Genomic DNA, 18,505 nt, shown 5'->3' on the forward strand with positions numbered 1-18,505 from the left:
ATCAAAGAATGCTTGCATCTTGTTAAAGGACAGAAAATCTTATAGAATTTAGCTCATACTGCAACTTCATAATATCCTTTTCAAATATGTTTTCTTTTAAAATTGCAATAGTTATGTAAATTATATAAACATATTTCTTATATTACAGGTTGCATTGTCAAATGGTGATGAAGAAATGTTGCCATCTATTTGTTTTGTCATTCCCCCACCTAATAAAGATGCCATTTCACAAGCTGAGAGGTAGGTCACACATCTACATACTTATATCTATTTCTAAGATGACAACATTTTTAAAAAAAATTATTGCCTATACACATTGTTATGTTTTGAAAGCAAATTTATTTTGAAAAATTGGATGAACTAATTTGTTGTAAGAACTTAATCATTGAATGACAATCCTTTTAAAAAAGTAGTTATTTAGCTCAAAGTTTCTGATCTCTCTTGGTTTATTTTTTTAATTTTTGTTTTGTAGGCTTCATGTACAGTTTGAACATTTACATAGTTTATGGAAAATGAGACAGAGGTCCACTAAACACAACATGATATTGAATACAGTTAGGGTTATAAAGAACTGGGATCTTAAACAGGTATTTTTAATTATTGATGGAAGGTTAAAACTTGCAATCAAACTAATAATGTACAAAAAATGGAGAGACGGGTCTTAAAAAATTCTCCATGAGGATTGATATATAGCCACATTTCAAAGAAAAAGACAAGTATATTCATTTGAGATTCAGTGCATAAGAAGATTTTTCTTCCACCTTCAGAAAATTCTGTGAATTTTAGCTTTATAGGTAAAATGTACCAATATTGAGTGAGAAATCAAAATTATGTCAACACTCGTAAACTGAGATGCTAAACAAGTAAAACAAAGATGAAAGCCAGAGCGAATAATATAAGCAGTGATATGACACGCACAAAATGTAAGGCTTAAGATTTGAATAGTTTAGTTTTTAAGATAGGACAATTATTTGTGTGTCTCATTCATGTTTATACATGTGTATATTAATTTTGCAAGTGAAGTTAAATGATGGTCAATTTACTGTTGTTTTTTTCTTCTTTAGTTTATGAGTTTAGAGCCAGGAAGGAGGGAAATGTTTTGGAGAACTGTAAATGAAGATGCTGAGAAGCTGATCACAGAAGTAGGAGAGACCACACACGAAATGAGAAAATTACGGGGAGAATTAGCCGAATGTAACCAAATATTTCTAAGTCTTTCAGCAACTGCTCAAGAAGAAGGTTAAGAGAAATTAATGCTAGATGTCCAAGCCTTTTTTTTTTTTTTTTATCCCATAAGCTAGTTAACCACAAACAAAAAATGAATGATGGAAAATTGAATAATTTGCATGTATTATATTCACAGATGATTTTACAACTTTTTGGTGTGTTTATAGGGTATATTATTCATGGATTATTGTAAGATATATTACAAGCAGTTTGTGGTATTTATTCCATATGTTCATTATCTGTGTTTTATCTACCAGTGATTATTATATATTATGCAATAAGTCTGTGGTTTGTATTCTATATGTTATGTTAAGAATACCACATATGTTGGTGATACATTAAAAAAAATATTAGTAATAAAACAAAAAGAAATGGATTCCACTTTGAAAAGACATATTTATTTCAAGATGCTCTTAAACTTGTGACTTGTACAACTTGAATAACATTTAAAAAAAAAAATCAGAATTAGTTGTGGAGTGCTAAAACTGTCATTTGAATACAAATTGTAATGTATTAAATGTTTCTTTTAGTTTATTTATAACATTATGGTGTATATATTTTACAGAATCACATAAGACAAAATCTCCTGATCAGAAGCTTGTCCATGAAGTTGATTCTTTTAATAAACGTTTCATGGACTGTGAACAGGAGTTGATGTCGAGACTTCAGGATCATCTACCTCGTGACAAACTAGGTCTTCGTCATATCGTGGAACAACAAAAGGTTTGATTTATTAACAGAACTTTAAACAACATACTCTATTTATAAAACACTTAGCTAAGAATGGTCTTTAAGAATAATTAAAAGTATGTTAAGATACAAAATATAGATGTAAAAATGGAAAAGAAATTAAGTTAAGTCAGCTTTCTATAGTCTGAACAATTTTATTTTTTAACAAACAAAAAAAGGTTCCATAGTAATGTTTGTCGCATTAATTGCAAACATAACCAAAGTAAGACGTCAAGGCTATGGTTTCTTAGAAAAAAACAGCAAACGTAAGATATTGCAATAGAATAAGAAAATTTTCCAACAACTTGTTTAAAAAATTCTGTTTTACCTCAGGTATGGGAGGCCAATGCCAGTGAGTTAGAGAATGGAGTTGATGTACTGAAATCTACCTATGCAAGTCTTCCACATAAATCTCATATAGCAGAATCAAAATATCATGCTGTGGTACAACGGTGGGATCAGATACGATCTCTCTCACGGGTTTACTTAGATAGGTAAATAATATGCTGGGTTACAATGGTGAGATCAAATATGATCTCTCTCATGGGTTTACTTAGATAGGTAAATAATATGCAAGTTTTAACCAAGAATTGTATATCAATATCACAATGACCATTACAGATTATTTTTTATCCCTCCCTGGTAAAAGTCACACAAGTGGAATGGAATATGTCCTTTCATATAAGTCAATATGGTGAAGTACAACTAAGGTCAAATGTGAATCTTAAATGGGTAATTATGTGATTAATATAAACCATTTGCATAACATATGGTTCGGGATTGTCTGTAAAATTAAGTTCCTTGAAATGTTGAAAAAATGTGTATATAGCCCATGTAGGCAGAAAAATATGATAAAGTATTTGAATATTCCAATAGAAAACCTCATTATTTATCAGCACTTTTAATTTTTACTATGGTAAGATTTTATTTTAATTAAAGTTAATGTTTGTTATTTACAGATTAAAAGCAACCGATTCTTTATTAACTGGAATAGAGCAGATGAGACAGTTAGTAGCAGACTATGAGATAGCTTTGGTGTCGCATGACAACATGTCAGCTGATCCAGATACCTTTAGACAAGTTCACGAAGAACTCCAAGTATGTATCTAATACTCTTTGTTTATGATAGCTTACATGAGTGTTTGTATCTTTTTTTCCTTCAAAGTAAATGTAGATCAAGAATAAGTTTTTAGAGTTACAATTATCCATTTTCTTGCTCTGTTCAAGTGTCCTATAAAAATGAAATGTGTGACAGTAAAACAATAACAGATGTTGGCAATATAGGTTAACCATAATTTTCACTTTGAAGTCATATGATGTTTTTTTAAGATGAACACTTACTTAGTATGCTTTTGACAAAAAGTCAAATTGATGACTAAGTTAATATGTTACTATTCTTAAGCTAGTTCTCATTAACCAATGACTTATTTTCTAGGATTTAGATTCATCTATACAACAGCAGCAGCCAAAGTTAGATAGATTAACAAAAGATGTAGAAAATCTTAGAGCTCTTCTTAAACACTGTCGACCAGGCACATCTCGTCACAATGACCTGGAGACTGTTGATAAGGAGGTTGATGGCCTCAGACAACGATGGGAACAGATCATATTACAAATTGTGGAAAGGTAGTTTTACTATTGAAAGAGTACAGAAACCTAAAAATGAACAATTAATTTATTGAACTTATTATTGAATGTGGCTTCAACTTTAGCACAGTTTCAAGATTTGATAGACTTTTTATATCTAATTTTTTCATCTTTAATTAAATTTTGAAACTGGCTTTAAATTACAGAATGTTTCAAAATGTATTATTAGTTGAGGGGAATTATATTTGGGGAAATTATGTAAGGTTCTTAAAATCATGACATAAGGAAAGTGCCTTATTGTCTATAAAACTCACTATCAATCTTAGTTATATCAGTTTTAAGCAATACATGGTGAACTGTGACCTACCACCATAAGAATTAGTTCTTTACTAACTAGTCTAGTCCATATTTTATCAAACTGATTCCATGTAATTTATATGTATTTTATCAAGATAAAGAAATGTGGTTTTATCTCTTCAAAATATTGACCTATATAGAAATTTTAAATGGACAAATTAAAATTATGTTTTAGCTTTTGTCAATTGATTTTTTAATTGAAAAATTGAAAATTATAACTTGATTGTTAAATCTATACTTACAGGAGAAGAGTCTTTGAATCTTCCTCAAACTTATTATCCCTGTATACCAGTGGGGTTAAAGATGAACAACAGTGGATGAAACGTCTACAGATGAAAATTAATCAATTACCTCCCCTTACAAACAATATCGAGGAAGTCCAGCAACAGATAGAACCATCAATGGTGAGGTTCTAACCACAACTAATCATATGTTCATCAACCATCTTAGTTAGGCTTACACAATATAACATACAAAAGATTGAACCGTACACATATGATGAGGCTTCTTCCGTATGACAGATATAATTTCCATCATATGAAATTTAGACTTCAATGATATTTTGTCAATGACTTTAAAGTGATATTCTGAATTTTTTTAACTCATTGGTGATAGTTGATAAGGAAGTACAAAATTATATTTTTATGCTTTTCAATTCAATTCAGTGATGTTATTTCTATTTTGAAAATGGTATAGATTTGACTTTTATAAATAAAATAAAAATTGTACAGAACAAAATCCTTGAAACCAGTTGTCTTGTTTTCTGTTAGACAAAACATTTGCTTCACTTATTGAATAAAGAATGATATTGTAACCTGTTTCTTATTTGTGTCTGTTTATTTGTTTTTAGGCAATATACAATGGTCTTGGAGAACACCAACATCAGTTAGAGGCAGTAAACAAATATGGAGGACAATTCATCAGAGAGGCTAAGGTATACAATTAATCTAGTAGATAACAGTAGAGTTTATGTCTTGTTGGTATGCAAGTGATAAAGTGAGTGTCATCTATGTAGTATCTATACTAATTCTCTTCCAAAATTCTTTCCTTTTTTTCTCTCTACAATTTTTTTGTTGAAAAGAGCCTTGATTTCAGGGTTTTTGGCTTACAGCACGGCTTTTAATTTGGGTTTGCCTTTCTTAGCGCAATTCATGCACGGCTTGACTACTTCCTTCTTCCATCGATTGATGGAGGGCAACCCTTGGCTAAGTAGTCGCTTACCTGTTATTGGTTTCCATGTAAGTAGTCGCTTACCTGATGTGGTTACCATGGCGTCGATAGTCACCCAAACTGAAGGAGGTGAGATTTTATCTATCTAGTATGTAATGTATTATGCTAAACTATAACTATGCAACCAAATATTATATTTGTACACTATATATATGAATGCTGTGACTAAATTATATAGGCTATAAAGATGTTAATAGATTTCAATTTATGGATAAACAAAGCTACTGTATTTGCTGTTATAAATTTGATCAATTTTTATCCAGCTATAAATAGTGTTTAGTTCTTTAAAATCATCACGGTATGGTTTATTGTGCTGACAACTAATATGCTTATGGTTTATACCTTTTCTACTTATCAGTAGAAATGGGATCTTATCTAAAAGTTCAATTTTCTTTTTTTTTTGAGTGTGAAAAAAATCAGAACAATTTTGAAATCTGGTTTTCTTCATTTGTTAATTCTAATTAATTTGAAGAAGATATTTAAAAAAAAATCAAAACTAAATTTACAACAAATGCAGTATCATACTTTGGCATATATTTCCAAAGTCATCAGGTTACTTTTAGTAGTATGGTTGCAGATTTAACATGGCTTTGTAGTGATCATGATATTGCAGTGCTTTTACTTTTACTATACACAATAAAGTAGTTCCATAGCTAATACATTATATGATGCTACTTTTGCATGTGGCAAGCATGGCTTAATGCGTTTTAGTCTTAGCTCCTTCAGTGACGGCAAGTTTTAAGGCAAACTTATCAATCCAAATAATAATACAATACCATTTTATCAATGGCTAAAAAAGGTCAGATCTGGCTGTTAAATTTTGCTATAGTAATTAGCTCAGTGGAATTACTCATATTTGGAGCTTTTCTTCAGTTAAGGATCTGGAATATTCCCTTTATTAAAGATATATTGGCATAGAGAAATTGGGAGGATCTTCGAAATTCTGTGAAATCTTTTTTTGTCTCTTTTATATAAACTGTAAAATATATTCAACAATAACTGTGTATTTTATTTACAGTTTCAAGTAATATTATATAATTGTATTGTGCTAGAATTATTAAAATGCTAACTAGATATTGCTTGATTACTGGTTTAATATACAGCTTTATAACACATGTTGAAAGTTGATATATTTTCATAAAGATGCTTCAAAGGATTTTTTTTAATCACCAAGAGTATATGAAGGGTAGCACTTATTGCTAGGCAAGATTTTGGGTCATGCACATATTTAACATTTTATGAGTTAAAAAAAGTAAATTTTGCTAATTAAATTTTTAGATTTCTTCAATACATGAATTTAAAGAAAAGTAAATTATTTCATTAGCTTATATTTGAACAGAAATATAAATTATGCAAATTTCAGTGATAAAAGCATATAATAAATGTTGTTTTTTTCCCACAAAATATTAAGCAATATTTTTCACTGAGCAATATTGTAACTTTGATTGTAGATTTATGACAGAAGATTACGTCAGTACAAAACTACTTTAGAAGACATTGATGCTGCCCTTGTAGAAAGTATGACAAAGAAACAAAAACGTGAGGATGGAGCGGAGCGAGTGAAAACAGAACTTGATATAGTCAATAAACAATATATGGATATGGTTAAATGGATTAGTCACAGACTGAAGGAAATTACCAGGATTTTATCTGAATCAAATGTTAATTTGAAGGTATAGAATAGTAACTAAATACTTGTATGATACTCACCGACAAATATTTTAAAATAAAATTTATGTAAGTAAATGTGAATTAATACAAAAATTCAACAAAATTGAGGTTTTTTTTATAAATGAAAAATATGAAAATAGTAAGAAATTGGAATTTGAGCTACCAATACTTCATAATCCTAGTACAAAGTCTACACAAACAATCTAATGTAATTTTGAATGAAGTTTTCATGCAATTGTCTCTTTTAACAAAATTTACTTTGCAATTATTAATGGGTATTGTTTATAATGTTGTTTTACAATTTTACAATTAAAAGAGTAATGATTTTCCTTCTAATCTAAAATTTTCTGACAGCTTTAGAATTTCTTAAACCAAATACTTCAAAAATTCACTGGACATAGTAAAACTTGATGCTTTTTATAAGCTGCATGGATTTTCTTTCCTTCTAAAGAATCCTGAAAAATTCTTTCTATAGTTGGGTTCTTAATTGTCATCTTTAACTGTTACAAATAAATTGCCAAAAACTGAGAAATAACAGTATGCAATAATTGTTATGATAAAAAACTGACTTACATTATTATCTTTTGTAGTTCCAAATGGTTATAGATGAAGAAATTCCATTATTACGTACATTCCGTGCAGAACTTGCCAAGAGATCGTCCATGTTAGTTGATGAGGATATGGAAGGATATTTTCATCAGTTATCAGAATTTGAAGGATACCCAACACCAATGACAACCACCAATGGTTATGGTGGTAAATCATTTGTCAGTAAAGTTACAGCTATGGTGGATCGACCAATCGGAACATCAACTCCACGTATGGATAAAAGTGAAAGTACCATGGACAGTATGGATGTAGATGATAGTCCAGGAGTCCAGAAAAGAATGATATCACCTCCACTTTTAGCACCTAACAGGTTGTCAATAAAGGTTGCTAGTATTACAAGTGTGCAGGCATTACACCAGAGTGCTCCACCTGAAGATCACATGTCTAACACTTCTCAAATATTGGTTACAGTTAAACAGGAATGTATAGCACCAAGTCAAATGACATTGTATGTGTCAGCTATTCTTAATCCTCAGACAGGAAGACAAGTTAGTTTAGTGGATGCTATTAAATCTGGACTGTTTGACTCTAGGACAGGGTTTTATGTCGACCCTTTAACAAGTAGAAGGTTATCTCTACAGGAAGCCTACAGTAAAGGTTATATATCAGATGGTTTACTGCAGCAGCTGAACTCACCTTGTGGACTTACAGATCCTGTAACAAATAGACAAATTACATTATTAGATGCCATGAAGAAAGGAATATTTGATCCTGTTAAAATGACTTACAGAGAACCAAACTCTGGCCAGAACATTCCATTACATCAGGCTGTGTCTAAAGGTCTGATCTCACAACAAACTGCAACAAACCTAGGAGGCGATGGGGTAACAGTTACCACTATCACACAGTCCCAAGCTGTGTTTGGTAGTGCTGATTTATCAGTACTAGAATCTGCATTAGGACTAGCTGATGCTATAGAAAAAGGTCTGTTTGACTCATCATCTGGAAAAATCATAGATCCATTATCAGGAAAAATTATGACCATTTTAGAAGCAGTTGAAAAAGGACATTTAAATCCATCAAAGAAAGAAATAAAGGATCCTGCGTCAGGAGAATACATTTCACTGGTGGAAGCTGTGAGTAAGGGTCTGATTGACCCTGAATCTGGATTATACATAGATAGGTCAAAAGGTCAGAAGTTACCCCTAGACCAAGCCTATCAGAGACAGTTTCTGAGTAAACCACTTTACCTTCCAAAGGCCATTGTAGAAGGATCAATAACAGAGAAAGGTCACTTAATTGATCCAAACTCTGGTCGTGTGATATCATTTTCTGATGCACTGGACAATGGTATTCTGGATGATAGTACAAAATGTGTGATGATTCCATCCTCAGGAGAGGTTTTCTCAATCAGAGAAGCAATAGAAAATGGTATCCTTGATTCACGAGGATTGTTTGTTTCACCTGGTGCAGAACCTGCTCAACCTATTGCATCAGCTGTTCAAAAAGGCTACTTAAAATTGGTCAGTGAAGAAGTGCTTTTAGCAAGACAATGTATCAAGGACTCGGTAACAAATAAAATGTTGACAGTACCAGAAGCAATGCGAAAAGGTATAATAACAAGCAATGGAGATTTTGTGGATACAAGAACAGGACGAAGAGTACTACTTAGAGCTGCAGCCAGTCAGGGGTTGGTAGATAAAGATGTGGTAGAAAAATTGACACGTGATACATCCATGAAAGATGCAAGCGGCAAAAATGTGTCCCTTCTCAAAGCGATACAGATTGGAATGTTAGATCCAGATCGAGGGGAGATAACTGATGCAAGAACAGGAATAGTAATGACTCTGAACAAGGCAGCTAAGGAAGGAATTATATCAACAGATGATGCTCAGACTGTGCTAGAGGTTTTAAGTCCAGCTATTACATATACCTCTGTTCAAACCAAACTACAGCCAGGTAATGAAGAGGTCAACTTTCGTCCAATATCTGTATCAGAAGCCCTCTCCCAGGGTTTGTTGGTGGAAAGAACCGGAACATTTCGCGATCCTCACACAGGGTCAACAATGCCTGTGGAGGAAGCAATACAGAAGGGACTATTACGACTGTCCACAGAATGGCCGCCAACATCTCTTCAAGAAGAAAAATACGATGAAAGCTCTGAAGAAATAGAATTTGATTCTTTTGATTCTTTACCAGAGCCAGGAGCTTCCAAAGTTCAATCCAAGATAGTAAGGAAAGGAAATGAGGGCTTCTCCTTCACATCAACAACAATTTCGAGACCTGCCATTGCTGAATCGGTGGTGAGCCAGACTCGCCATATTGAAGTACAAAGCATCACCGATCCACGTACGAAGGAGAGGATATCTCCACAAGAAGCAGTTAAAAGAGGAATATTAGATCTATCAAAAGGATGCTTTATACACCCACTGACTGGTCACAAATTTACCATTAATGAAGCCATAGCTAAAGGTCTTGCTACCGGACGAGAAACAGACAAACCACATACATCTGATACCTCTGTCAAAGAAATACGCTCATTTGCAATTACTAGTGTCATTCATCCAAGAACAAAAGAAAAAATATCTGTTTCAGAGGCTGTCAATCAAGGAATTCTAGACAGAGAAAGAGGACTGTATATGACATTTGATCAACAGGGCAGAAGAGTGTCTATACCTATCAGTGAAGCTGTTGATAGTGGATGGGTTCTAGCTGAGGATGTTAGCACTATGCATGTAGCTAAAGGGGACATTCTCAAAGAAACAAAAACATTCCAATTAAAAAGTGTCAAACATCCAATTACAGGGAAATTTGTCCCCGTCATTGAAGCTGTGAAAGATGGTATTTTAGATGAAGGCAATGGATTGTACATAAATACAAGGACTGGTGAGAAATTATCTGTATATGATGCTATTGAGAGGAAACTTATTGAGGCTGAGCTGACATCAGTCACATCTAATGATGAAGGAGATGGAAGCAAGATGACCACTACAAAAATGACCACACTCATGGTATCCTGGGTTGTACATCCCAGGACTGGTGAAACCATATCTATACAAAAAGCCGTTGACGAAGGAATTATTGATAATGTAAATGCACAGTACATCAACATTGTGACTGGAGAGAGGATGTCTATCAATGATGCAATAGACAGGAAGTTAGCTATTGCCACGTCAAACATAGAAACTGCTCAAGATCGTCATGAGATATCAAGTATACACATTACTGATGAACAAGAGACATTTGAAGCTACATTGGTAGAGGAAATTACTGCTGAAACAGTTTCTTATAGTATCAGCAGTGTGATTGACCCCAGGACAATGAACATGATTTCTTATGACGATGCTGTGTTGAATGGAATATTGGATATATCCAAAGGACTGTACATTAACCCAGGTACAGGAGAAACTCTTCAAATTAACACAGCACTTAACAAAGGTCTAATCCATGCTGATGTGACAGGCAGATCAAAGGAAGAAGAACTACTACATAGTGCTTTCAGTGCTGGAAATCTGCCATTCTCATTGAAGAATGTCACTTCTGTCATCAATCCTAAAACCAGAGAGCAAATATCAGCTGTAACAGCTATCAAGAATGGTCTTATTGATGCTGAAAATGGAACATTCCTGGATACCAGAACAAACAGTAGAATACCATTGGAAGATGCATTAAAACTAGGCTTCATCAGCCTATCAAAATCATCAGATGCTGCTGATATTGAAAGGATACAAAATATGTCAATGGAAGAACCTGTTCCACCTTCTATTACAGAAAATGGTATCGCCCCATCTGTGGTTGATATAAAACTGGAGCGCTCGGGAGCTAGAGATGAGGATAGGATGAAAAATGACAGTTTTGATGAGGTCCTTAATTACACCACAGATGTTGAACAGAGTTACGATGGTATTGACGGTGATAAAGGAAGGACACCACAACTAATAATGGAAACAACAGAAACAACAAGGACTAGAGGTGATGTCAAGACTCTTAAATCGCAATCTGTATCAGCACCGTCTGGATTCTCATACTCAGAGGCTCTTCATGTAGGTCTTATTGATCCAACATCAGGGAAAGTCAGAGATCCAAAATCTGGTCAATTAATTACCTTAAAAGAAGCCATTGATAGAGGAATTGTTGACACTGATAAACAAGCAATGTTAAGTCTTACTTTGGATAGACCTGTCACTCTACAGGAATGCTTCAGTAGGGGATTAATAGACAGCAATACTGGTCGTGTCAATTATCCAAAATGTCAGCAACAAAATGTCATATTGGGGTCACAATTTAGGTCACAGTTCTCAAAACCAGGCCCTTTGAATCTACTGGATGCAGACAAAGCACAACTTATTGATGAAAGAGGACAGTTATTGGAACCAATCTTAGGAGAGAGGATAACAATTCAGGAAGCTGTAAATCGTAATATTGTTGATGGAAATTTGGTTCTTATTGTTGATGAAGCCTCTGGAACCAAACTGCCACTGAAGACAGCTTTACGACAAGGAATTATTGATGGAAAAACATGTGAAGTGACAAACACTGCCACTGGAGAAGTAATGCCACTCTCATCTGCTATACAACAAGGACTTGTTGTTGACTCACTGGATCAGAAGAGAGGAACAGTAATGGATTCAACCACAGGAGAAATTGTTCCCATTGAACAAGCAATACTTGATGGAAAGCTGCGCTCTGATGAAGTCACTATATTGGATACAAGAACTGGTGAGATGATTTCTCTGGATTCAGCAATGAAGAAAGGACTGTTTGATAGGAAATCTGGAAAGATTAAAGATTCCAAGACGGGAGACAAAATGACCGTTCAGGATGCACTGAAGTTTGGACTACTAGCTGTTGTTGGAGCACCTATTCTTGCAGGGAAAGTAGTCTACGATGCTGTAAAAAGTACAAAAACTAAGGGACCAGTTATAAAAGAATTTACAGAAACAAAATCTAAAGGCCCAATTATTACAGATGTGACAGAACAGGAGAAAAATAAGACTGAAACAATTGGAAAATTAACATTGAATGGGGATGGAGAACCCCAAACTACTATTATATACGCTAAACCTGGAGATCGTATCAAACCGACAATGGATCTTCCTTCACTTCAGAAAAATGAACCTGATTTAAATGGACCTGATAGTTATGTGGTAAGTCCTGACAGAAGTAGATTTTCTCAGAGTAATACTTCTGAGACGCTAGATTTTTCTCATCCTTCGCTGCATGTAAAGCCTTCTATGGGTGTTTCATTTTCTTTCGAGGTTGATGGATCTTCTTTTTACAAACCCTCCTATCCTTTATCCTCCCCTTCCTCAATGGTGAATGGTGACTCCAAACCTTATGGAAGCAGAATTTCTGATAGTATTTCTCAACAGACAACTAATACAAGCTTTACAAGTTCTCCATTTATATCTAAGGATGATCTGACTATTGATTGGAGTGCTGGAAAGGTCATTATAAGGTCAACTGGAGAAGTAATGACCGTACCTCAAGCAGTACAGCGAGGTCTGCTGGATTCTGACACAGTGGAGGAACTTGCAGAATCAGCTGATTTACAATCCAAAACACCAGCCATAGATGTTAACTGGGATGATGGAACCATAACTGTCAAAGAAACAAGGGAAGTAATCACAATTGATGAAGCTGTCAAAAGAAAATACATTGATTTATCAACTGCACAAACATTATCAATGGTGGTAGGAAAAATACATGACGTTGAAACTAAACAACCAAAAAAGGTTTCACAAGTAAAATTTTCTCCAGCAGAATCAAAGACTATATTTCATGAAACAAAAGTCATTACTGAGGAACAGAAATCAGGAAGTTTACCTAGATACAGTTCATCATTGAAAGGAGAAAGAGAGCCTGTATCACTAAATGAACTTGTTATGAATGATAAAAATGTTACACTTAAAGGGAAAATTTCTGTTCAAGGAAAACATAAACCTGTTACTGTTCAGAAAGCTATAGAGGAAAAGTTAATAGACATTGATAATTCGTGTGTTTTAGATCCCAAAACAGGAGACTTAATTTCATTGAATGAAGCAATCAGATGTGGAATATTTGACCCTGAAACAGGAAAGTTGAGACATACTGGTACTGGAGAAAAGATTACGTTGAGAGAGGCCTTTTATGAAGGTCTGATACCACAACCAGGATTTAGTGTTACTACTTATCGTGAAGTTCAAAGTGAGATTGTTGATCATCACTACTCCATTAGCGATGCCATAGAACAAGGATTGGTGGATGAGGGAAGTGGTACATTCAGAGACCCCAAAACAGGAGAGGTTATGTCATTAGGTGCAGCCATTCATGAAGGTTTTATCAGTCCTCCAACATCTCCCCGCAGAGAGGTTGATCGTGCTGAATATAAATTCACAAAAAGTTCACCTGTCAAAATACGTCCAAGGTCAAAGGAAAAAGCACCTACAGAAAATCGTTTGTCATTCTCTCAAGCTTTGAACCGAGGCCTGATTGATGTGGAGAGTAGTAAGTTTACTGATCCCTCCACTGGTTCTAGAATTGCTGTACTAGATGCTATTAGAAAACAGTTGATTGACCCTGAAGATGAAGTGCAGGAGACACCAGAGGGCTTCACTCTGACAGCTGCATTAGCTGAAGGAGTATTTGATGACTCAACAGGTGAATTTACTGACAGAAAAACAGGAAGAAAGCATAGTTTACAAGAAGCAATTCGTTTGGGATTTATCAGTGGGGATAGCAGTATTTATGATGTAAAATCAGGAAAAATGATGACTCTCACTGAAGCATTAAACACAGGAAGAATTGACCCCAAATCTGGAAAATTTATCAGTAAAGATTCTTGTATCAGAATTTCTTTGAAGGATGCTGCTAAAATGGGTCTTGTTGCATTTGTCGGTGCTCCTATCTATGGAGCTATGAAAGTAAAAGATTACTTCACCAAAGATAAGCCTGTATCTAAAACATTGTCAGTATCTCTTGACAAATCTGTTCCAATTGATGTGCAGTCTACTGTTGTAACTCGTACTGGTCCTGAAAATATAGAAATAACAGAATATAAACATAAACAAAACAGAGATGGAGTGGGTGATTCTGATATCTTAGAATCGTCAGAAAAAGTTTCCTGTAAAGTACATATTCGTGGTGTGAGAGATTCAGCAGGGAGGAAGGATGTCAGTCTTGATCAGGCTATTAGGTCAGGCATTATAGACACACAACATGGAACATATAAAAACACACTGACGGGTCAGGAAATGAGTATAAAGGAGGCTCTAGATTATGGATTCATTGATGGAAAGGTTATGGATAGTGTGACAATGAAAGAACAAACTTCAAAATCTGGTGTCAGTGCTGATGTGATGTTTTCAGAGAAAAAGAGAATGTCCATTGTATCAGTTATCGATCCAAATACAGGACAAGAGCTGAAGTTACATGATGCTGTTCATAAAGGCGTCATTGATCATGATGGTAAAACATATTTTGATGATGAACATGGAAGGATCATACCCATTATGGATGCTGTCAATCAAAAACTTGTCAGAGTTAAAGATGTAGATTCTGAAATGAAAAGCACAGAGCTTTATGGTGAATCAAAAGAAGATACAATTACTCAAGTGAAAACATTAAAGATAAACACAGTTGTTGATCCAGCTACTGGTCACAGCATCAGTCTTCAGGAGGCTGTCAAGAGAAATATCTTAGATCTACATGCTGGTGTTATAGTAAACTCCAGAACAGGAGAAGAAATACCAATCAGTGAAGCTTTGAAGATGGGATTAGTCAGTGGTGAAAACTCATCTAAAACAGAAACTTTTGAAACAACCAGTCCTGACACACTCCATCTCAAATCTGTTTTCGATCCTGATCAGGGACAGTTCATTCCAGTCAAACTTGCCATAGAGAAAGGCATTATCAACCCAAAAACTGGACGTTATAAAGAAAAAGATGGAAGCTCTATTCCAATAACTGAAGCTGTTCATGAAGGTAAAATTAAAGCAGATCAGAAAATGGTAAGATCACCATCTTCTGCAGAAGTCATTACTGAAAGACGTACATTTAACATTCAAACAATAGTTGACCCTAGAACTGGACAAACAATACCAGTGCCTCAAGCTGTTCAAAGTGGAATATTGGATTTGAAGGCAGGAATAGTCACAAATACTCAAACAGGAGAAAAATTAAGCATACCTCAAGCCATTCAACGTGGGTATGTGCGAGCTGACTCTGTATCTGAAGAATTAAGAGGTCTTGATGGTAGCAGTCCTATCAATAATGTTAAGTCTGTCAAAGATCCAAGGACAGGAGAGTGGCTGTCAGTAGAAGAGGCAGTAAATAGAGGTGTCCTAGATGGTGGTCTATGTAAATACCTGGACAAACATACTGGTGAAACACTGGAGCTGGAGGATGCTGCCAGGAAGGGGTATGTACAGTTAGAACAGACATTCCCTTTTGTGACGACTGTTAAACGAGACTCCATGACAGTCAAAGCTGTTATTGATCCTAAAACTGGTACTAAGATCCCATTACAGGAGGCCATTAGGAAAGGGATATTTATTCCAGATAAAGGAATTGTTGTTAATCTGAGAACAGGAGAGAGACTACCATTGTTAATGGCAGCAGAAAAAGGTCTGGTAGAAATTGCAGCTGGTAGTTCTGACAACATTGTAACAGTAGGAGATACCATGATAACTGAAGTCAAGGATCCATTTACTGGCAGAACTATGTCACTTGATGAAGCTTTAAAAAGAGGAATTGTAGACAAGGATAAACATGTCTACTATGACCCCAAGACAGGAGCATCCATGCCACTGGAGGATGCTCTAAAGATTGACCTGATTACTGGAGAAAGTTTACAACAAAATGGTAATGTTGACAAGGAAACGAAAGATGTGAAGCAAATAAATGTCACAGGAGTACTTGATTCATTAACAAACAGACAGCTTACAGCTGATCAAGCAATACAAAAAGGAATCATTGATGCTGATATGACAAAATATTATGACGCTAAGTCCAGGACATTTATACCCATGGAACAGGCTTTACAAACTGGTCTAGTATCTGGTGTCGTTCAGACAATTAAAACAGTGCAGACTAAAGTAAAATCAGAAAAACCAGCCATTACATACAATATATCCAAGGTCATGGATACATCTCAAGGTCAAATGATTGATGTAGCTGAAGCTATAAATAGAGGCGTTCTTGATGCAAAGGGTAACTATAAAGATACTCGCAGAGGAGAAACGATGCCATTATCTGATGCAATGAAGAAAGGAATGGTATTCGCCACAGAGGTTGATGGTAAAATATCAATGTCGCCTGCCAAAGCTACAGAGAACTACACATTTAATGAGGCACTTAGAAAAGGTTACATAGATGAACAAAGAGGTTTGTTTACTCATCCAAATACAGGAAAGATTTACACTGTTGATGAAGCTGTTAGAGCTGGCATGATTATTGCATCCACATCTAAGCCATATGAATATTCAAGTCCAAGGGAAGATGGGACAACCATGTCATTTCAGCAAGCTTTTCAACAAGGAAACATTGATCCAAAAAACGGGCAATTCGGAGGCAGGGACAGGAGAATCCCCATGTCCATTGAAGAAGCACTTCATAGACAGTTCTTGTCTCCGGTAACCAGACAAAACACACAACAAGGGGGATCAGTAGTGTTATTGAAAGCGAGCCCTCACACGGCAGATCGAGGAGCTGTTGTCTACACAGACATAGTTGATACAAAGATACCGATGGATAACACAAGATATGATGAACAAGTTACCATGACTACCACAACTGTACCTGGTAATACTGACGAGAATAGAAGTGAGCCTACTTTATCTGTTAGTGAAGCTCTTAAGACTGGAAAAATTGATTTGGAAACTGGAACTTATCGTTACCCCAATACAGGGGAAATAATGTCTGTTGATGAAGCTGTGATTTGTGGCTTCCTGTCAATAGATAAAGTGGAAATGATTGATGAAGATGTTCACCCTAGCAATGAACAATCACCAATGTCCATGTCAGATGCAATTACCCAAGGACAGATTGACACTGATAAAGGAACCTTCAGTGACCCTCGATCTGGAGATGTTATGAGTCTCCAAACAGCTTTACAAACTGGTTTCATTCAACCAAAAGTCACTTCTGATAGTGAACTAATTACAAGTTCAGGAGACCAGTATACAGTAGTTAAAGAAGGCTCACCATTTTCACCAAAAATGGAAGTTAAAGTCATAAATGGACAAGTGGTTTCAACAACATCAACTGAAATTCAGATCACATCTGGAAGTGCTACATATGTCACTAAACCTGGATTTATGGTGGATTCTAAGGGCAAAGTCTTGAACACTTCTACTGGAGATATAATGTCAATATCTGAGGCTGCAGCCAAAGGGCTTATCTCCACAGAAAGTACTGAAAGTAAATCAGAAGTAAGATTTGCTGAAGGTAAAATACCATCATTAGAACAAGAGCAACAAACTCAACCTGAGAGAACAACATTCTTCACAAAGCCAGAGTATAAAGTAGATTCTAAAGGCAAGGTAGTGAATACAAAAACAGGTGATATATTACCATTGTCTGAGGCATTAGCTAAAGGGTTAGTTTTCACTGAATCTGCTGCGCTTAAAACAGATTTACATGTATCTGAAGGAAAAGTTAAGCAGCCACTAGTGAAGGCTGATGTTATGTTTGCTACTAAACCTGGATTTGTAATTGATTCCCAAGGAAAGGTAACACAAACAACAACAGGTGATTCCATATCTTTACCTGAAGCAATAAAGAGGGGCTTGGTGTTTACTGAAACCACCAAACCTTCAAAGGATCTGTTTATTTCTGAGGAAACAATGGCTCCAACTGTGGTGGAACAACAAACTGTCAAACTACGTTCTAAAACAGTTAATGGTAGAGCTGTGGACCACAAAGCTGATGAATTTGATAGTGGGATGAAAGTGACTGGTAGAAGATCTACGGACCGCTCCACTCCTTTTGACGAGGTAAGTGTAACTAATGCATGGTTATTAATAGCTTTAAATAGTGTAATGGTGTGTATGTTGTTATATATTGGGAGGGATATATTAAGTCATACAATTTCTGAAATTTAAACGAAATATATGAGTTATGTTTAATGGTATGCTGTGTGAGTGGGTCAAATAAGATAAGCTTTTTTTATACGCCC

The 18,505-nt window shown here is 35.1% G+C and overlaps 1 protein-coding gene across 19 annotated transcripts in view; it reads left to right on the top strand.

Moving 5' to 3' along the window:
- The window catches only part of LOC143055569 (microtubule-actin cross-linking factor 1-like), a 141,541-nt gene that overhangs the window by 60,491 nt on the left and 62,545 nt on the right, over positions 1–18,505 (top strand). For 17 of the 19 annotated variants that reach the window (XM_076228756.1, XM_076228727.1, XM_076228783.1 and 14 more), the window contains 11 exons: positions 149–240; positions 473–587; positions 1,065–1,239; positions 1,793–1,950; positions 2,290–2,450; positions 2,916–3,054; positions 3,392–3,582; positions 4,145–4,304; positions 4,751–4,834; positions 6,582–6,803; positions 7,392–18,323. In XM_076228756.1, coding sequence (XP_076084871.1) covers positions 149–240; positions 473–587; positions 1,065–1,239; positions 1,793–1,950; positions 2,290–2,450; positions 2,916–3,054; positions 3,392–3,582; positions 4,145–4,304; positions 4,751–4,834; positions 6,582–6,803; positions 7,392–18,323 — 12,429 coding nt within the window. The remainder of the gene's footprint in view (positions 1–148; positions 241–472; positions 588–1,064; positions 1,240–1,792; positions 1,951–2,289; positions 2,451–2,915; positions 3,055–3,391; positions 3,583–4,144; positions 4,305–4,750; positions 4,835–6,581; positions 6,804–7,391; positions 18,324–18,505) is intronic. The other 2 variants (XM_076228824.1, XM_076228838.1) reach the window with 2 other exon arrangements.

This window comes from Mytilus galloprovincialis, chromosome 1 (assembly GCF_965363235.1).
Source record: "Mytilus galloprovincialis chromosome 1, xbMytGall1.hap1.1, whole genome shotgun sequence".
Taxonomy (NCBI): Eukaryota; Metazoa; Mollusca; class Bivalvia; order Mytilida; family Mytilidae; genus Mytilus; species Mytilus galloprovincialis.